Consider the following 19909-nt stretch of genomic DNA (forward strand, 5'->3'; position numbering starts at 1 on the left):
CTACACCTCCAGCCCTCAGGTGAACTCACAGACAGCCATGCTGAATAGGCTTGTCTGCAGACCTCAACACATCTGAAGGAGGGTTTGGGGAGGGCAGACTCCTAGACTGGAGTTGCAGTCTCGGGCCTCCCTCTCATGCTTCCATCCTGTCAGGCAAACTTGGCCTCCATTTCACCTCATACCTCCTTATACCTCAGACCCCACCTGCCCCCAGAATTAGGCCTGGCACAGGGCCAGCCCTCAGAAAATTTACTGCATGAATGAGTGACCACGCCTTCTCTCTGCTCCCCTGCCACCTGAAGTACTCGTCTAGCTCAGGCCTCACCTCTCACAGATAAAGCATGGCTGCCACTTCTAGGCCCCTGCACAGGCTGCACTCAATTGGCCTATGTTGACAGTTGTTTTTTTAGGCCCAGGGACTCAAGCTACAGTCACTTTCCTAAGGTTTCTCCTCCCTGGTGGCGGAGAAAGCTCTGGGAGAAAAGCTCTGTGGCTTTAGGCATATAAGTGCCAGGGAAAACAAAAGTCATATTCCATCTCTGGGCCTCAGTTTTCCTCCTCCTTTATTCATTCATATGAATATTTTGAATCTGTACATATATAAATACATATATACATGCTGGGGTTGAACCCAGGGCTTTAAGCATGCTGAGGACATGTTCTGCCACCAAGCCGCACCCCTAGCTATTTTACCAACGTTTATTGAGTATTTGTTTTGTACCAGGTTTATTACCCACGGCCAATAATAAGGACTGAGGCCTTCCAACATGAGGATTGGAAGGGATGTACAAACCATACTCAGTGTAACATCAGAGTACAGTAGGTACCCAATAGATGGTAGCAGTGGTCTCTATTGATAGTGTTAACAAGGATCAGAAAGGACCAGGAAAGTGGAGATGGCCTTAGAGCTGGACTTTCACAGACAGGTGGAGTTTCACAGGTGAAGATGAAGAAGGAGCGTTCCAGATGGAAGGCACAGAATGAGCTGAGGTTTATTTCATTTTATTATTTATTTATTATTGTTACTATTTTTTGGTACAGAGGATTTAACCCAGGGGTGCTTAACCACTGAGCAACACCTCAGCCCTTTTTGTATTTTATTTAGAGTCAGGATCTCACTGAGTTGCTTAAGGCCTTGCTAAGTTCCTGAGGCTGGCTTTGAGCTTGAAATCCTCCTGCCTCAGCCTCCTGAGCCACTGGGATAACAGGCATGTGCTACCATACCTGTGAACTAGAGTTTAAAGCTGAGAAAATTCATATGAATATAGAGATCTGGAGAGATGACTGGGGAGCCCTGGAAGTCAGGATCAGAAGTTGGACTCCATTCTGGCTGGACAAGACAAGGATGATACCCATTCTCTCTAGGGCTGGGAAAGGAAATGCCCTCTGGTAGCATCAGCCTGTGTGGGGTGTCCCTGGGGGACAATGGGAGGAAGTCTTACTTTATACCTTCCCACCAGTCTGGTTTCTTATAAGCTGACATTCTTTCTCTGGTGGCCTCAGCAAGATGGGCCTACAGTGGACCTCTCTTTCCTTATTCTCCTCCTATTTAGGGTCCTGCCTGAGTACCCATGACCACCCCAGCTTCCCAGGTAGGGGTTTAGTGTGCTTTCTCCATCAACCCTCCTCTTATTTCCTGCCTTCCCCAAGGAGACAGGTTAGAGTTTGACCATTGGGGCTCTGCATGCTAATTTATGCAAATAATATAGAAATAGTGCAAAACCTTACCCGCTAAAGAAGCAAGTGCCCTGACAGCTAGAATCTGGGAGGTGGAAAAAGAACTGCAGAGAGATCTGGGAGAAACATGTCCAAACTGTGCCCACGGACCCTGTGTCTCCCTGCAGAACCCAGGGAACTGAAAGCCAGCAAAGTTTTTGTCCTGGAACCCCAGGAAGTACTGGGGAGAAAGGAGCTCCAGGTCCCCAAGGTGAGATGTGTTGGGGAGCTGGCAGGGCCCTTTGGTTAACCTGGCAGCCAGGGTACAGGTGTGAGGATGTAGCAGTTGCAGTTTGTGCTGAGGAGCCATAACAAAGGGACAGGTACGCAGCATCCTAAGATCTGCCAGGTAGGTGATATTGTCCTCAATTTACTGAGAAGGAAAGTGAGACTCAAGACAGGGTAAGTTGTTAAGTCTCCCATCACAGAACCAGTAAAAGGTGAAAAGGGGATTGGAACTTCTAGCTCCAAATCTTGTTTCTTTGGGGGCATGAACAGGACTCTGCCTCTGGGATTTCAGGGCAGCCTGGACCTCAGCAAGATGGACCCCAAGGGTGAACCTGGTGAGTATGTGGGGTCAGGGCCTCCCCGTTTCCTTTGCTCTATCCCCACACTCAAGGGTGGATGTTTCTGTTGCCTCTGCAGCTATCAGTTATGACTGCCCGCCCATGGGGATGGGAGGCTGGGAGGGTGGGGAGAATTAGGAGAAGGACCTGGGCTCTCCCCATTAGTGGTTATGGCCACTCCCTCAGGGGTGCTCAGACCTCAGAGCCAACACACGGTCCCTCTCTGGGGCAGGAGATCCAGTGAAACTATTCTGGTGCCAGGAGGGTGGGGCTGCCTTCGTGGGAGCTGGGAACTTGGAATCAGGCAGTGTGGGTGTTGGTGGGCCCCAGGCGTGGCCAAGCCCTCCTTAGTCCTCCTTATAGTCCCTTCAGAGGCCCAAAGGAGCAAGAGGGCTTCTGAAGTCCCCACTTGTTCCAGGGAGTGGGTGGAGGAGTTTGGGGAATAACCTGCCCACCCCCACACTCCATCTCCCCTTTCTCAGGTCCCAGTATCCACCAAGAGCTGCTGAGCCAGGGCACCACCTTGAGTGGCTGGTACCATCTGTGCCTACAGAAGGCAGGGAGGGCAGGAAGGGCAGGAAGGGCAGGAAGGGCAGGGTCCATCCAGCCTTTTGTGACACAACACTGCTGGGGGCGGCTGATTGGTGAATGAGAAAAGGGGCTGGAAGACCTGATCCAATGAGCACTTCTCCCCCATGACCCCTAGGGGGAGCCAAAGCCCATTGGAGCAAGATACCCTTAGAGGAAGTCACAGACAGGTGGTGGTTGAGCTCCCCACAGTGCCTGAAGAAGTCTGAGAGGGCTTCATAGAGGAGGTGACATTTGAAAGGACCTTGAAGGCTGTGTAGAAGTTTTCTAGACAGATAAGATGCAGAAGGGCTTTCCAGGTAGAGGTAAAGATAAATTTATGAAAGCAGGAGAGTACCAGAGGGTTTAGGGGCACCAAGGGAGGGAGCTAAGAGTAGATGTGGGTGGTCAGCTATGGTCTTTTGGTGTGACCAGACATGCACAGAGGACCTCTGCAAAGGCCAGCTCTGGGAAGGCATTAAATTATTGACTGAAGAGTTGTGGGGGGGGAATGGGGAGCCCTGTAAGAGATTTAAGCCGAAGAACCAGGTCAGACTTGTATTTTAGAAAGATGACTTGGCCAGGTATGGTGGCACACACCTGTAATTCCAGCAACTAGGGAGACTAAGGCAGAAGGATTGCAAGTTCAAGCCAGCTTCCTCATGTTTGTGAGGCTCTTAGCAAGACCCTGTCTCAAAATAAAAAATAGAAAGGGCTGGGGATATGGCTCAGTGGTTAAGCGCCGCTGGGTTCAATACCCAGTGCCGGCTGGGGATGTGGCTCAAGCGGTAGCGTGCTCGCCTGGCATGCGTGGGGCCCGGGTTCGATTCTCAGCACCACATACAAACAAAGATGTTGTGTCCGTCAATAACTAAAAAATAAATATTAAAATTCTCTCTCTCTCTTTCTCTCTCTCCCTCTCTCACTCTCTCTTTAAAAAAAAAATACCCAGTGCCATAAAAAAAGAAAAAGAAAAAAAAGAAGTCTTGGGCTACATCGTGGAAGATGAGTTGAAGTAGGGAACAAGTTGGAGAAGGAGTCAGGTGTATTGGTGCACACCTATAATCCCAGTTACTCGGGTGGCTGAGGCAGGAGGATTGCTCAAGGCCAGCCTGGACAACTTAGTGAGACACTGTCTCAAAATGGAAAATAATAGTAATTTTTAAAAGTGCTTTATCTGGGCTGGATCGTGCATGCCTGTAATTCCAGAAGCTTGGGAGGCTGAGGCAGGAAGATCTTGAGTTCAAAGTCAGCTTCAGCAACTTAACAAGGCCTTAAGCAACTCGGTGAGAACCCGTGTCTAAATAAAATATAAAATGGGACTGGTGGGGGGGTGCGCTGGGGTTGTGGCTCAGTGGTAGAGCACTTGCCTAGCATGTGTGAGGCACTGGGTTCAATTCTCAGAATCACATAAAAATAAACAAGAGGCTGGGGTTGTGGCTCAGCAGTAGAGCGATCGCCTAGCATGTGCGGGGCGCTGGGTTCGATCCTCAGCATAATAAAATAAAAGAAAGGTTTTGTGTCCAACTACAACTAAAAAACCAAAATATTTAAAAATAAATAAATAAACAAACAAACAATAATAAAGGTATTGTGTCCATCTACAACTAAAATATGTTTTTAAAAAAAAAAGCAGGGGATGGGCTGGGGATGTGGCTCAAGCGGTAGCGCGCTTGCGTGGCATGCGTGCGGCCTGGGTTCGATCCTCAACACCACATACAAAAAAAGATGTTGTGTCTACCGAAAACTAAAAATAAATATTAAAAATTCTCTCTCTTAAAAAAAATGCAGGGGTGCAGGGGATGTGGCTCAATGGTTAAGTGCTCCTGAGTTCTATCCCTGGTACCAAAAAGAAAAAGGAAAAAAAAGTGCTTGGGATATAGCCCTGTGGTAAAGCACTAGCATCCCTGGGTTCAACCCCGACTTCTGTAACAACAATGACAAAATATTTAGGAGGGAAACTCCCAGGGCGAAGGAGTGCTTGACCTGGAGGAGGAAGATTGGAGGGGTGGATATCAGGGTAAGGCCAGAAGTCCAGTTTGGACTGGGGTCAATATCTCTGCCTTGAATATCTTGGTTTTTATCATAGTCAATGAAAGCACATTATCGTGAGTCTGACTCCTAATAGACTAAGGGTCTCCTGAGGGAAGGGACAGTGTTTCTATCATTTCAGTCTCCCCTAGGAATGCAAGGTTTTGGTATGCATTTGAGTGTCAGTAAAAGTTAATAAAGAAGCCTGGCATGGTGGGCACACCTGTAATCTCAGCGGCTCAGGAGGCTAAGACAGGAGGATCGCAAGTTCAAAACCAGCCTCAGCAATTTAGCAAGGCCTTAAGCAACTCAGCAAGACCTTGTCTCTAATAAAATATATTTTAAAAAAGAGCTGGGGATGTGGCTCAGTTGTTAGGCACCTCTGGGTTCAATCCCCAGTACTAAAAAAAAAAAAGAAAAGAAAAAGTTAATAAGGAAATCAAGTTTATCAATGTATTTACAAGAAAAGCTTCCTTGAAGAAATTTTTTATCCACTAGGCCCCAATCCAAAGAGAAGAGAAACATCAGCTCACCTCTCCTATTCACCCAACCTCAGCAGACACGTACCCTTGCTCCCCAGCACCCCTTGCCCAGGCTGGAGTAGTACCTGGTATGCCAGTCTTCTCTGCCTCCGCAGGTGTTTCCAAGGTGACAGGATGGTTCTGTGGATTTATTTCATTTGTGGTCATCCTACAAAGCAGGTTTTGGGAGCTAGGAGCCTGAGTTCTGGCTGGGGAATGAGAACTTACACTAGCTCACCCTTCAGGGGGAGTTCCCAGCAAGGTCAAAGGGCTCTAAGGGTATGGTCTTCCATCCCTCCCAAGTCCACACCTGAGAATCTGAGCTTCCTTCATTCCAGCTTCCCCCTTTCTCCCAGGTACCTGGGTAGAGCTGGAAGACTTTAATGGCTCCATCTCCCCACTGTGACTTTCTGTCTTATGGGGGAGGCAGACTACTCCCAGCAGGCACTGAACAAGTTCTCAAAGGCATTGCAGGTGAGTGAGTCTAAGGTGGGGCCCTGAAGAAGGGGAGGCAGGGGGCTGGTTTCTTTCAGAGCATTGCCTAGGTCTCTAGGGCTATCCCCCCCCCACCCCCCCCACCCCCCCCCACCCCGCCATCTCAGTTTTTTTTTATCCAAGAAAAGACAACCCTAAGACAGGGTGGTACGGGAAAGAAAGAATTAGGGCTCTGGAGGCAAACAGACCTGAGGGCGATTTCAAATTCACCACTTACTCTGTGATCTTGAGCAAGTCCCTTCTGTGTCAGAGCCTTGGCTTCCTATAAAATGGGTGGGGAGGAGCTGGGGCCATAGCTCTGGGCAGAGCCCTTGCCTAGCATGTGCAAGGCCCTGAGTTCAATCTCCAGAACAGGGGTGGGGTGAGGGTGGGTGGGGTGGTGGCTGCGAATGGGCCAGGAGGCAGGGTGGGGCTGTGGGCACCATCTGAGGCTCCTGGAGTGTTAACATGCTCTGCTTTGGGAAAGGAACTAGGGCAGTTCTCTGTCAGAGAAACAGACTGTTGGGGAGAGATCTGAAAGGGGGAAGTGGTGATGGGGAGGTGCCTCAGGGGAGCCCCCTTTCTTACCCAGGCACATGAAGTTCCTCCCAGCTCTCCTTGGTATAGATGCTTGGGCTGTAAATGGGAGTGAGAGGAGACAAAGGATGGAGGGAAACTATGGATTCTGGAGAGGACAAGGCAGGGGGAAGAGTTGGTGACTCTGGAATCAATCATAAATGCAAGTCCCACTGCCGTTGTGACTAGCTGAGTTACAGTGGCAAACACCTGGCCCCTTATTCCGCTAATGTCTTATGGGGTTGGTAACATCCACCTTGCAGTTGCTTGAGACTTTCCCAGGATAATATCCCTAAGGGTGCCAGGCATGGGGTGGATCCCTACAGTGCCCTCCAGGAAGGGACTGCAGGAAGGGACTCCTTGAGCTTCCACAGCAGGAAGCCTTTTACCATCTGACACCGACCATGACTCAAATGGGAACAGCTGCTCAGAGGTTGTCCCTGGTGCCTGGTGGTATGAATCCTGTTATCAATCCAATCTCAACAGTCACTATACAGTGTCTGAGGCCACTGCCCACAAGCATGGCATCAATTGGGCCTCTAGCTGAGTTGTGGGTCACCCCTACCACAGGGTTCCAATGATGCTCCACTTGGGTGCCCTGCAGTGCCCTTATCTCTCCCGAACAGCTTCCGGACCCTCAACCACCTCCCCACTGCAACCGCCTCTGTTTCCCTGTCCACATTTAAAAATAAATCATTTTAACCCTTTTCAGGCTTTCAGGATTCTTTCAGTTACTGGGTAAAGAGGTCAGAGCAGGAACATAAGTCTCAGCTCCATGATGGATTTCCTTCCTATCAGGAAGATGGAAGGGAAACTCCCAAGGTAAAGAGGTTTCTCTGGAGGTGTGCAAACAAGAACAGTGGGGCATCTAGCAGAGGGACTGGAAGAGATTTAAGAAGCCACTGAACAAGTCTGGGCTCTCTGGGCCTGCAAATGATGGTATTGTGGTAGAAACTGCATAGCTTTCTCACCCTCTCTGTTGCTCATGCTTGTCCCTTGTAAATTGTGTTTCCCACCCCAGTCTGTAATGGGTCAAGTCCTCGCCCTCTGCTGCTCCTTGCCTCACCCATTGAGAGCTCCTTTGAATCCAAGAAGAAGGTACATTTTTTTCTTCCCATGATGAAACAGCCCAATGAAACAGTAGCCACTGAGCTAGCATTTTTTGAGCAGTATATTCGCCCAATGCCACAGCATTTCAAGTAGTGGCAGAAGCAAATAGTTAAGAGTTGGACAGTCCTAGGTTTGCACCCTATTCTGTTATATAGCCAACTGATCTTACACAAGTTATTTTTCCCCTCCAAGTCCTCAGTTGCTGATTTCAAGGTTCACTGAGGTTACACAGCTTGTTGTCTCAGTCACTAATTCACATTAGAAAGAGATTCTTAGGGATGTGAGGGTGGGACACTGTTAGAAAAAGGGCTGAGGTTTCTAGGGTTCTCTTCAAAGGATGAGTAGAGAAATGTTTAGAGTAGAAGGTGCTTCTCAGGCCTCACTGTCATCTTCTGGATAGAAGTCAAAGATCAATAGGCCTCCATAGCTGATGAAGTCCTGGGAAAAGTAGCACTCAGACAAGAGCTCAGACATCAAGCCCCATTCCAGGGCTGGATTCTGGACACCCACTATTCATCGTGTTTTGCATACCCCCATGACTTGAGAACCATTAATTCAACAGACATCTGTACAGCAGGGCCTGCAAATCTTGCTTGTTCTCTAGCCTGGGCCTGGGCACACATGAGTGCCTGCAGTGAGTAGTCCATAGAGGTTGGCGTGCACTAGGACTCAAGCTGTTCCGGAAGCGGCCAGTATCAGAGGTTCTGGCGGGAGAGAAGGGAAGGGAGAGGCCGCGTCCCCAGCCGCTGGGGAGCGGTGCTGCCCCAGGGCCGAGGGTGGAGCTTTCCTGGTAGGGAAAGGGCTGGGCCCGGCCTACATGTGAGGGCAGGACAGAGTGACGGCCGGCGGTCCCCTGAGAAGTCTGGGTGACAAACACTGCCGGCCTGATTCCCGGGTTTCCCCTGCAACTCTGAGCTGCGGATCACCGAGTACCCCAGATTCTCGGAACTCAATCCCGGATTTCAGATCCTCAGGACCTTGCAAGTCTGAGCTCAAATTTCTCCCTGGACTCCAGATTTCCGGAACAGGACGTCCGACTGATCTCCGGATCCCCGGATCCCGTAGGAGATTCTCGAATCTCGACTGGATTCCCAATCCCGAGATCCCTGGATCCACCGCCCCAGCCTCGTGTCCTGCCCCAGTTTCCCAGGACCCGGCACGCCGCGCCTGAGCGCCCTCGCATGGCGGGGCAGTGCACCGGGTCCGGGACCTTGGAGCGAGCGGGCAGTTGCTGGCAGGACCCGCTGGCCGAAGCGCTGAGCCGGAGCCGGCCGCTAGCTACCCCACCAGGCCGGAGCTGCGCTCGGATCCGGCCTCTCAGCGTGGTCTACGTGCTGACCCGGGAGCCGCGGCCCGGGGTGGAGCTTGGGGCGGGAACCCAGGCGGAGCCGCTGCCTCTCCGTTGCCTGCGCGAGGCTTGCGCGCAGCTCCCAGGGCCACGGCCACCGCCACAGCTGCGCAGCCTGCCCTTTGAGACCTTGGCCCTGGGAGACACGGCAGCGATGGACTCCTTCTACAACGCGGGTGAGCGCGACGCGGGCGAGGCTTAGGATATTGGGCGGGGAAAGGGGCGGAGCCGGCGAGTCCAGGGCGTGGCCGAGTTGGGGGCGGGGTCTAGGGACATAAGGTGAACTAAACCTAAAGGATTTGAGGCGGTGCTATGGAAGTTGTGGAATTTAGGGGCTCTGGAGACCCTAAATTGGATTTAGGGATCCAGCCCCTGTTCCAGGGTTGGGGTTGGCGCTTAAGAACCCTTTAGTAGGGGCCGGGCCTAGCGAGCGGGGCGGGGCTAGGGCGGGGCTGAGAGGCTGGGGCGTGGCTGGGGGCTTGGTGGCGGTTCTGTGGCGCGTGGGCGGCTGGAGACTTGCTTCCGGAGGTCTAAGTGCCAAGCTCTCGAGGGCGAATCCTGGGAGGGGAGCTTCGACTAGGGCTCCTCGTGCGGGGCCGGAATTTAGAGGTCGTAGCAATACTACTTCCAAGGATCGGGGTAAAGAGGAGAAAAGGAAAGCGAAGGGACCCATCAGGATTGGATTCTGGGCGAGGGGCCTTAGTTTCAAGACAACACAACGAAGAGAGAATGGGAGGGACAGGGACAGTCTGGAGCGGGGCCAGAGGCTGCAATTCTACCGCCTACCCGGATGCCAGGTCTCCTGTCCTTATTTGTTCATCCAAGAGTCCGGGAACCGTGCTTCCTGGACGTCCATGAAATTGCAGCCCAAATAACCAAAAAGATTAAGAGAAATTGCAGCCTAAAAACAAATACTGACCTGACCTTGAAGACACAAAGACACACAGTCATGGATAGACTCACAAATCGCATCCATGTTGACTCAGAAGGGCCCCTACAAACTTGTCATTCAAAGACACAGTAAGCTACACATATACACATACAGGCACAGCTTTGTCTACTTAGGCCAATGGTGCAGACTGCTTTCAAGAGGCTAGGTTGAGGATCAGGGATGGGACTTCTGTGTACAGCTCCTGCTTCCCACACAGCCTGGAACAGGCTGTGAGGTGGAGCACAGCCTGGCCCCCTTCTCTGGGCAGTGATTGCAGGCTCTGAGCAGTGGGGTGAGTGTCGTACCTAGTGAGCCCTCAGAAGCACCACAGGTATCAGTACTGTGTATGCAGTAGGGAGGCCATAAAAGGGGAAACAGGCCCAGAGCAGAACTGGACCTGACTGGGGTCCCTCAGCAAGGCAAGCCCAGCTGCAGTGCATCCCAGGCTACTTCCCCACCAAGCTGGGCTTCAAGACTTAGAGCCTGCACCTCTGTGCCCGCAGACGTGGTGGTCCTGGAGGTGAGCAACTCCCTGGCACAGCCCTCCCTATTCTACCACCTTGGTGTGCGTGAGAGCTTCAGCATGACCAACAACGTGCTCCTCTGCTCCCAGGCCGAGCTCCCTGACCTGCAGGCCCTCAGAGTAGGTGGCCCATGGCTGGTGGGGCAGGTGCAGGGTTGGGGTGAGGCCTTCCTAGAATACTAATATTTGTCTGCCTCCTGCAGGAGGATGTTTTCCAGAAGAATTCGGTGAGAAGAACCATTCTTCATTCTGATGTACCCTTTGACCTCTGACCCCCACTGGTCTTCCTGGCCTCCTCAGTTACCTCTGACCTCCCTAAAGTCCCTTGACATCCATGTGACCCTGTGTTCCCTATGGCCTCCTTTCATGAAATGTGCCCCTTTCCTCCTATTCCGTTCCTCACTTGGTACTGACCTCTGACCCCTTCCTGTCTCTCTCTATAACACTGTGCTGACCTCTGACCTCCACTGATTTCTGTCTCCTTCCCACCAGGATTGTGCTGGTAGCTACACACTGATCCCCTACGTGGTGACAGCCACTGGTCGGGTGCTATGTGGTGATGTGGGCCTTCTGAGGGGCCTGGCTGATGGGTTGGTTCAGGTTGGGGTGGGCACCGAGGCCCTGCTCACTCCCCTGGTATGCCGGCTTGCTCGCCTGCTGGAGGCCACTCCTACAGACTCCTGGTAATGGGGCCTTCTCAGAGGGTACACCAGGAAGCGGCTGGTGAGGGTACAGTGGGCTGTGGCTGAGGGACAGGCCCACCATTCTTTCTCCCTCCCTCCCCTGGCCTGGACATCAGTGGCTATTTCCGGGAGACCATTCGGCAGAATATCCGGCAGGCTCGGGAGAGGTTCAGTGGGCAGCAGCTGCGGCAAGAGCTGGCTCGTCTGCAGCGGAGACTGGACAGTGTGGAGTTGCTGAGCCCTGACATCATCATGAACCTGCTGCTTTCCTACCGTGATGTGCAGGTGTGAGATGTTCTGAGGGGCAGTCAGTCAGCTGAGGGGCATTTGTTGTCAGACAAACCCAAGTTTAGTTCCTGTCTGTGCTTCTTGTTCACTGGTGGCTTTAAGCAAACTCTCTAACCTCTCTGAGCCTCAGTTTTCTTGTTTGTGAAATGATATCACTGACTCTCAGGGCAGTTGTTAAGTTTGGGGACACAAAGCATGGAGCACACAGTGGACTTTCCACTTGAGGTCCAATCTGCATACCTGCTGGGCTTGAGGGCAGTGTTCAGAGGGTCGGAGTGGGATGTCAGCTGTGGGACAGGATCCTTGCTCAGAGTTTTCCTGAAGGGCTGGAGGCTCCTCATGCTGGTGCTTACTGTTCTCTTACACAGGACTACTCAGCCATCATCGAGCTGGTGGAGACCCTACAGGCCTTGCCCACCTGCGATGTGGCTGAGCAACACAATGTCTGCTTCCACTACACATTTGCCCTCAACCGGTGAGTGGTGGATCAGGGCTTGGGTCAGAGCCACATGACGGTTTCTGTGGCCTGGATCTCTGCTTGTAAAGATCATTGCTGGCTGGGACACTGGTCTTCAGGGAATTTGCTGACCAGCCAAGAGGTCCTTGTTGTTCTAGTTACTGCAACCTGGTTACAGCTATCCAAGGTCACTGCTCCTTAGAGCCATTATATCTAGGAATCACTTCCACCCGGGGTCACTACTTCTTGAGAGGTCAGTGCTGACCAGGGTCAGTGCCATTTGGTGGTCTTGGTTGTCAGGCTCCTGAAAGGGTCCCTGCTGTTAGGATTTAGGATCCCTGGACAGAGTGCATCAGGGTCATCAGACAGGATCTCAGACCATCTTTCCCCACCCTTAGGAGGAACAGGCCTGGGGACAGGGAGAAAGCTCTGAATGTGCTGCTGCCACTGGTTCAGTGTGAGGGCTCTATGGCACCCGATCTGTACTGCATGTGTGGCCGTGTCTACAAGGACATGTTCTTCAGCTCTGGCTTCCAGGATGCTGGGTACCGGGAGCAGGCCTATCACTGGTAAGGGGTACAAGAGAGTGGACAGAGAACTGAGCTTGCAGGGTGAGGGACAGTGCTGTGGGCATCTGACTAGCCCTGTGGCCCCCCACCCTGCCTCAGGTATCGCAAAGCCTTTGATGTGGAACCCAGCTTGCACTCTGGCATCAATGCTGCTGTGCTCCTCATTGCGGCCGGGAAGCACTTTGAGGACTCTGAGGAACTGCAGCTGATAGGTGAAGTCCACCATCCACACAGCAGTGCCCAGAGAGACCTGAGGACAGGGCAGGAGAGAGTCCAGGGCAGAAGCTAGGGCTGAGTTAATACCTTTTTGGTACCATTACCCATAACTGCATCCTCAAACCTGCCCTGGACCCTCAGGAGTCCTTGAGTCCCTTGAGCCCACAACTGTTCCCATGTTCATATTTGTGTTTACACACTGAATTCCACATTTACTTATGTCCAACCCCTTACCTGCACCTGAGATCCCACCTGAGATCTTGCCACGCCTACTATTTTTCCCATACCTATGTTATTAGCTGCACACATGCCCATGTGAATGGTGTGGCACACATTTGGGCCGTACCCACACCTACACCCACATTTAATGAAGCCTGTGCCCTTTCCCCCCAGGCATGAAGCTGGGCTGCCTGCTGGCCCGCAAAGGCTGTGTGGAGAAGATGCAGTATTACTGGGACGTAGGTTTCTACCTGGGAGCCCAGATCCTTACAAATGACCCCATCCAGGTGGTGCTGGCTGCAGAGCAGCTGTATAAGCTCAATGCCCCCATATGGTAGGTGACCCCTTCTACATTCCTGAGCTGTCATCTCCTGTACCCATGTCCATTGGCACTGTAGCCTGAGTTCCAGAATATGACCCCAACCACTTTCAGGCCAGTGGCATTGGCACCTAGTGTCCATGTTCTGGCTACATTCAAGTCACTTTACTGTTCCTGGTGGTGCTGGTGTGATGGCTGGCCTGAACTGAGGACAAGGCTGTACCTGCAGGTACCTGGTGTCAGTGATGGAAACTTTCCTGCTCTATCAGCACTTCAGACCCACACCAGAGCCCTCTGGAGGACCCCTGCGTCGAGCACACTTCTGGCTCCACTTCTTGCTACAGTCCTGCCAGCCATTCACGACAGCCTTTCCCAAGGGGGACCAGTGTTTGGTGAGGCCTTTGGGAATGAGGGAACTGGGAGAGAATCAAACCCATTCTGATGGGACTCCTCAATTCCACTGCCTGCAGGTGCTGGTCCTGGAGATGAACAAAGTCCTGCTGCCGGCAAGACTTGAGTTTCAGGCTATGGACCCTGTCAGGGCAGTGACCCTAAGGCTGCTGGAGCCTGAGACCCAGGTGAACCCGGGTTTGAGTCCCTTTTCTAATCGCTATGTACCCTTTTCCTGGAGCTCTTCTCCGGTCTCTGGACTCCTCTCCTGACCCAGCATCTCCCATTACGCTCCCTTTTTTCTTGCAGGACAACCCCTCTAGCTGGACCTTCCCAGTGGCCTCCATCTGCGGAGTCAGGTGAGGAGCTGGTGCGACGGGCTGGCTCTGGCGTTCCGGGGCAGCGGGCGCTCACAGGCCTCTCCGTCCTTTCTCAGCGCCTCCAAGCGGGACGAGCGCTGCTGCTTCCTCTGTGCTCTTCCACCGGCTCAGGACGTCCAGTTGTGCTTCCCCAGCGTAGGGCACTGCCAGTGGTGCGCTCAGCCTCTCGGGTCGGGTCGGGATATTGTAGAACCGGAATGCCCGAGGGAGTGAGGGAAAGGAAGAGACGATGTCCCCCAGGGGCTCCCGGTAGAGGAGGGGACAATTCCTACCTGTCTTCAGGTTCTGCGGCTTGATCCAGTCTTTGGCAACGAATCCAGATTCTGCGGCGCCCGCGGAGGAGGCGGCGGGTGTAGGGGAGGTGCTGGAGGTGAGGACGTGGGACTGGGGACTTGAGGAGGGCGAAGGGCTGCAGGCCCTAGTGAACCCCGGTCACCCCACACTCTGCAGTTTGATTATGAATACACGGAGACTGGCGAACGGTTAGTGCTGGGCAAAGGCACTTATGGTGTAGTGTACGCAGGCCGCGATCGGCACACGAGGGTACGCATCGCTATCAAGGAGATCCCGGAGCGGGACAGCAGGTACTTGTGTGTGCGGCGGTGGGGACCAGCTAAGGAATGGCAAGGGCAGGCGTGGGCAGGCCGAGCAGACACCTACCTAGTGGTCCACGCTGAATGCTCCATGAGCCCTGAAAGGGCGGGCTGCAGCCTGGGGCCGGGCTGAGTAGGTACCAGAGGGGCTAAGTTTGGGGGGCGCGTCTATGGGCAGGGCCAGGTGGGTGGGGAATGTTGGAGGGGGGTTGTGGGAGGGGCTGGTTCTGGGGGCGTGGTCTGGTGGTGCACTCTAGGGTGAGCGTCTCTGCCCAAATCTATCCCATCCCTCTCTTCTCTACCTCCCCCAGGTTCTCTCAGCCTCTGCATGAAGAAATCGCTCTTCACAAACGCCTGCGCCACAAGAACATCGTGCGTTATCTGGGTTCAGCCAGCCAGGGCGGCTACCTCAAAATCTTCATGGAGGAAGTGCCTGGAGGTACCTACCCTGCGTGGGATGAAAGTGAAACTTGAAGTGTGGGTTATGGAATGGAGCAAGGCAGGGGTGGAGAACCCTAGGAGGAAATGAACCCTAGTGTGTGTGGGTAGTGTCGCCAATAATTCACTGATGGAGTAGTGTTGGGTGATGGAGTCTGGGCCTCGAGCAGAGAGATGTGGGTGGTAACCATTGTTGTTACCCACTTATTTGCCCAGGCAGCCTCTCCTCCTTGCTGAGGTCAGTGTGGGGACCCCTGAAGGACAACGAGAGTACTATCAGTTTCTACACCCGCCAGATCTTGCAGGGACTCAGCTATCTACATGACAATCGGATTGTGCACCGAGACATCAAGGTCAGCCTTGTGGCTGCTCACTTGTTCTATTGGGTTTGGGGAAACATGGTCCCAGAGGCTGAAGGTTTGGATATAAAGTGGTTTGAACATTTGCAAAGGGTGGAATTAGTTATGGAGGTTCCTTAAAGAAAGAAGAGCCTCAGATCTCTTGATCTGAGAGGAAAAGTTCATATCTCCCGGGGGGGGGGGCCTATAAATGGTGTGGGCAGTGGGAAGAGGTTGATAGATCCTAGGCCAGGCTGGGATCTCCAGGAAATGGGGATCCTAGGATGAAGGTCCAGTTGTGTCAGGGCCCAGTTCAGGTAGGCACTAAGCACAATGTCTACATCAATCAGGGGGACAATGTGCTCATCAACACCTTCAGTGGTCTGCTCAAAATTTCGGACTTTGGTACCTCCAAACGACTGGCGGGCATCACACCCTGTACTGAGACCTTCACAGGTAACAAGGGTGTGGGGTGATGAGTCAGGATGAAGAAGAACTCTTGGAGCCTTCTAGGGAACATGGTTTCTCTTGGACTTGGAGTTAGAGTTCTAATGGAGGATGGAATTTAGGACAGGCATTGGGCCAGTGGTGAGGTGATAGAATCTCGAACTGGAGTTTGGAAAACTGATTCCATTGAGTTTAGCCACTTAAAATGGAGTTCTGGGGTATCAGTTCAGGCCAAGGTGGATGTTGGGGGTCAGAGTAGGTGGTAGAGTTCAGGGGGGATGGAATGCATGATGGAACTCTCCTGTGGGTGATGAAGTCCAAGATGATGAAGCCTTGTGTGAACACTGGAAGCTTTGGTAGGTAACAGATTGGCTGATGGAACTCAGGATAGATGTTTGATGATCGAGGTAGGTGATGGGAACTATTTTGAGGATAGGTTCAGCGTAGGTGCAGGTGGCCAGAGGGTGCTGGAGTCTCCCCATCCCTGTGATAATGCTTGGATGAGCATTGGTGCTCATGCTCCTATCCTAGGAACCCTGCAGTATATGGCCCCAGAAATCATTGACCAGGGCCCACGAGGATATGGGAAGGCAGCTGACATCTGGTCGTTGGGCTGCACTGTAATTGAGATGGCCACAGGTCGCCCACCCTTCCATGAGCTAGGGAGCCCACAGGCTGCCATGTTTCAGGTGAGCCCCCCTTGGGGCCTGGCCATGGAGTTTGGGTGGAACTGGTCCTTGAACACCTTTAATCTTAACTCTTATTTGTTCTCCCTAACTCCTGCTAGGTGGGCATGTACAAGGTACACCCGCCAATGCCCAGTTCTCTGTCAGCTGAGGCCCAAGCCTTCCTCCTCAGAACATTTGAGCCAGACCCCCATCTCCGAGCCAGTGCTCAAGCACTGCTGGGGGATCCCTTCCTGCAGCCTGGGAAGAGGAGCCGCAGCCCTGCCTCCCCCCATCATGCTCCTCGGCCCTCAGGTATTGTGGTTGTTGAGGGAGTGAGCATACTGGAGGGAGCTGTGAAGGTGAGAGGGTTGACAGCTTGTCCCTCCTTCAGATGCCCCTGCAGCCAGTCCCATTCCTTCGGCTGACCCCACCACTCAGTCCCAGACATTCCCGCAGCCTCAGGCACCCTCTCAGCACCCACCCAGCCCCCCAAAACGCTGTCTCAGTTATGGGGACACCAGCCAGCTCCGGTAAGAATCTACCATCCCCATCCTAGAGTGGGTTCCGGTTTCCTTCACCTGGGTTTGTCATTCTACTCCCTCCAGAAAATGCCCTCCTTGGGCTTTTGGCCTGGACACCTTGACCACTTGCATGGTATCTGGTGCCCATCTGTGCCCTGTCCGATGTTCTAAGTTGTGATTCCCCTACTCCTGCCCCAGCTCCGGGCTTTTCTCTTGTTATCTGTCCCTGAGAGGTAGGCATAAAAGTGAAAGAGCCAGGATTCAAACCTGGAGGCTGGATGGTGTTGTCCACCCTCCATCAGCTGCTCTCCATTGCGCCCAGGGTACCGGAGGAGCCTGGGGTCGAGGAGCCTACTTCCCCGGAAGAGAGTTCAGGGCTGAGCCTGCTACATCAGGAGAGCAAGCGCCGAGCCATGCTGGCCGAGGTGCTGGAACAGGAGCTGCCAACGCTCGCCGAGAATCTGTGCCTGGAGCAGGAACAGGTGGGCGGCCCGCCCCAGCGACCCCTGGTGGTGGTGAATGGACAGGACTGTTGCTGGCCTCTCCCTCACCCCCAGAAACTCTTTAGCTGGAGTGGGACCCGCGGACCGACCCCTTGCTCCCTCTCAGGGTTCCCGACTGAGCAGGAATCATGTGGAACATCTGCTCCGCTGCCTGGGGGCACACATCCATACTCCCAATCGTCGGCAGCTGGCCCAGGAGCTGCGGGCGCTGCAAGCGCTTCTGCGGGCGCAGGGCCTTGGGTCTACACTTCTGAATGGACCGCTCTTCGCCTTCCCAGATGCGGTGAGGGGGCTTCCTTGCAGTTAGGGCTGCCCAATAATAGGTAGTGAGCTCCCTGTGTTAGGTAATTGAAAGGACTTGATGTTCCAGGATTATAAGTCTCTTCCGTGGAGGCGGCTGTCTGCCCAGCCCTGCTTCCCAGCCCTGCTTCCCAGCCCATCCCTTGACATCAAGTCCTCCCACGTCCCTTGCCTAGAGTTTCTAGGCCTTTCCAACTCAAGCTTCAGCTCCAGTTGAGGCTCAGCTTCTCAGTTGCGCCCTCCCTCCCTCTTCAGGTGAAGCAGATCCTCCGCAGGCGCCAGATCCGCCCACACTGGATGTTCGCGCTGGACTCACTGCTCAGCCGCGCTGTGCGGGCAGCCTTGGCGGTGCTGGACCCCGGTAGGAGTGGGCTGGAGCCTGCCAGCCTGCGGGCGAGGGTGTGTCCCTTGGAGGCGTGGCAAATACATAATGAGGCTGGCAGGGACCAGGCTCAGGGAGGTGGGAAGGAACCCGTCTAGGAGTGCATAATGGACATCTCCCAGACTGGCCTCACTTGGTCACTATCCAGAGCTGGGTGCTCTCCCTTAATTCCCCTGCCGTGGGATCTGGGGGTCCTAAAGGGGTGACTTTCTACTGCTTGAGCTCACCCCACTTGGATTGGCAGAGGTAGAGAAGAAGGAAGTCTCAGGGGAATTGAGTAAAGAAGGGGAGTCTCAGCAGAAGCAACAAGAATCTCCTGTCTTGCGGAGTAGTGGACTCACAGAAGGAGAGCAAGGCACGCCTCCTCTGATAGTACAGCTGGGCCTCTTGCGGGCAGAGACTGACAGGTAAGTCCCCTTGGAAGGGCACATAGAATCTGTGTCAGCTTCAACCCACTTACCATTCCATTCTGCTCTCCTGCCCTCCACAGACTTCGGGAGGTCCTGGCAGAGAAGGAACGGGAGTGCCAGGCCCTGATATACCAGACTCTACATCGGGTGAATGCAGAGGCCAGGACCTATGCCCTCATCTCAGAGCCCCCAGGTGAGTGGACCTGGCTGGAGGACACTACTGGTGGGTGTGAGGAAGTCTTTAGCAGGAGGCTCATCATCTCACCTGACTTCTTGACAGATGCCCTCCCAAAGGACCAGGGCTTGGTGCAGTGGTTACAGGGGCTAAAGGTGGATTCAGGCACCATCCAAATGGTGAGGGGAACATGCTGATTATCCCTGACCCCACAACCAGTAGTCCATCTCTTCTCACTTTTCCCTGTTCTTAAGGCTGGAAGTGTTTTCCTTCCATTGTATATATGATGGGGAAAATGAGGGCCAGAAAGGGGTATGATCCACTTTAGCATTTTGATAGAACAATCTAGTACCTAGGTCTCTGGACATAACTTCCTGTAGTTTTATCTCTCCATATTTCTTTGGGTCTTTGTCCACAAACAGCTGCTGAACCACAGTTTCACCCTCCGTGCCCTGCTCACCTGTGCCACTCGAGATGACCTCCTCTATACCGGCATCAGGTACATCCTGGGCCTCCAGGGGTAAACAACACACATGGCCTTATGCTGGCCAGATCCTGATCCCTACCTGTAGTCCTCCCTAAGTTCCTCCCTGGGAATCACAGGGGTTCCAGGGGTCCCTGGGGACAGATGGAGCATTGGGCAGATAGTGGGTACCAGAGAGAGCTGGGGCCTTCTTCTGACTGAGCCACATTGAGCCTGCTATCCCCAGGGGAGGGATGGTATGCCGCATCTGGAGAGGCATTTTGGCACAGCGAGCAGGATCTGCACCAGTTACCCCTGGACCCTGGGAGGCTGAATGAAGGCATCAGAGGCAGAAAAGACCCATGGACAGATGGACAGAGAAGACTTGAGCAGCCTCTGACATACCTGCGCAGGACCAGGGGCAAGAGCAGAAGACCAGGCAAATGGGGCAGGGTAGTGCCCAGACCTAGCACTGGTGGGGGGAGCAAACTACGGAGGCATCCAAGCACAAGCACAACCAAAGACTATTAAACAGAACACTTTCATACTCCTGTCTCGGCAACTTTGGAGGTGCATGGTGGGTGTCCTGGGAGCAGCCCCTCGAGGTCTTTGTGTTTGAATCTGAGATTCCTTAATCTCACCCCTTTCATCTATCTGGATCTTTTCTGCTAACACCTTATTACTGTAACCACCACTCACCAGCAGACATCAGCCCCAATTGTCCTTAGAACAGGCTTTTGTTAATAGACTCTAACCAAGGGTGGGCTCTGAGAGGGGAGTCCAGAGA

At 53.3% G+C, this 19909-nt stretch overlaps 2 protein-coding genes across 8 annotated transcripts; both read left to right on the forward strand.

The window, feature by feature from the left end:
- Positions 1 to 2206: 2206 nt before the first annotated feature.
- FCN3 (ficolin 3) lies at positions 2207 to 7515 on the forward strand (the record flags this gene model as incomplete). The annotated part of the gene is given in 9 exon segments (XM_081308167.1): positions 2207 to 2279; positions 2765 to 2838; positions 5536 to 5592; positions 5596 to 5631; positions 5635 to 5680; positions 5832 to 5875; positions 6734 to 6843; positions 6845 to 6995; positions 6999 to 7515. Coding segments are annotated over 9 exon segments (786 nt in total). The 3' UTR covers positions 7194 to 7515.
- Positions 7516 to 8373: 858 nt separating this feature from the next.
- On the forward strand, positions 8374 to 19795 carry MAP3K6 (mitogen-activated protein kinase kinase kinase 6). 7 transcript variants are annotated; one of them, XM_081308015.1, is made up of 29 exons: positions 8374 to 9085; positions 10344 to 10483; positions 10567 to 10590; positions 10856 to 11046; positions 11163 to 11331; positions 11703 to 11809; positions 12190 to 12360; positions 12460 to 12572; positions 12970 to 13034; positions 13384 to 13506; positions 13585 to 13692; positions 13814 to 13863; positions 13941 to 14036; positions 14167 to 14254; positions 14335 to 14468; positions 14789 to 14916; positions 15132 to 15268; positions 15604 to 15709; positions 16232 to 16389; positions 16488 to 16680; positions 16760 to 16898; positions 17212 to 17371; positions 17499 to 17675; positions 17948 to 18053; positions 18319 to 18481; positions 18565 to 18677; positions 18765 to 18838; positions 19082 to 19158; positions 19370 to 19795. In XM_081308015.1, the coding sequence occupies exons 1-29, from the start codon at positions 8743 to 8745 to the stop codon at positions 19458 to 19460; spliced, it is 3744 nt and encodes a 1247-aa protein (XP_081164141.1). In that variant the 5' UTR covers positions 8374 to 8742; the 3' UTR covers positions 19461 to 19795. The 7 variants fall into 7 exon arrangements, with proteins under 7 accessions (XP_081164141.1, XP_081164143.1, XP_081164145.1 ...); XM_081308014.1 differs by having other exon boundaries at positions 8376 to 9085; positions 12970 to 13129; positions 13344 to 13506; XM_081308013.1 differs by having other exon boundaries at positions 8375 to 9085; positions 12970 to 13129; positions 13344 to 13692.
- Positions 19796 to 19909: the final 114 nt, after the last annotated feature.

This window comes from Spermophilus citellus, assembly GCF_964194105.1.
Source record: "Spermophilus citellus genome assembly, chromosome: 9".
In the NCBI taxonomy this organism is placed as follows: Eukaryota; Metazoa; Chordata; class Mammalia; order Rodentia; family Sciuridae; genus Spermophilus; species Spermophilus citellus.

Coding starts and splice junctions, on each gene's coding strand:
- MAP3K6 (XM_081308013.1), top strand. CDS start 8,743: ATGGCGGGGCAGTGCACCGGGTCCGGGACCTTGGAGCGAGCGGGCAGT. Junction 11,332..11,702: donor TTTCCTACCGTGATGTGCAG/GTGTGAGATGTT, acceptor TCTCTTACACAG/GACTACTCAGCCATCATCGA. Junction 14,255..14,334: donor GTGTAGGGGAGGTGCTGGAG/GTGAGGACGTGG, acceptor CACACTCTGCAG/TTTGATTATGAATACACGGA.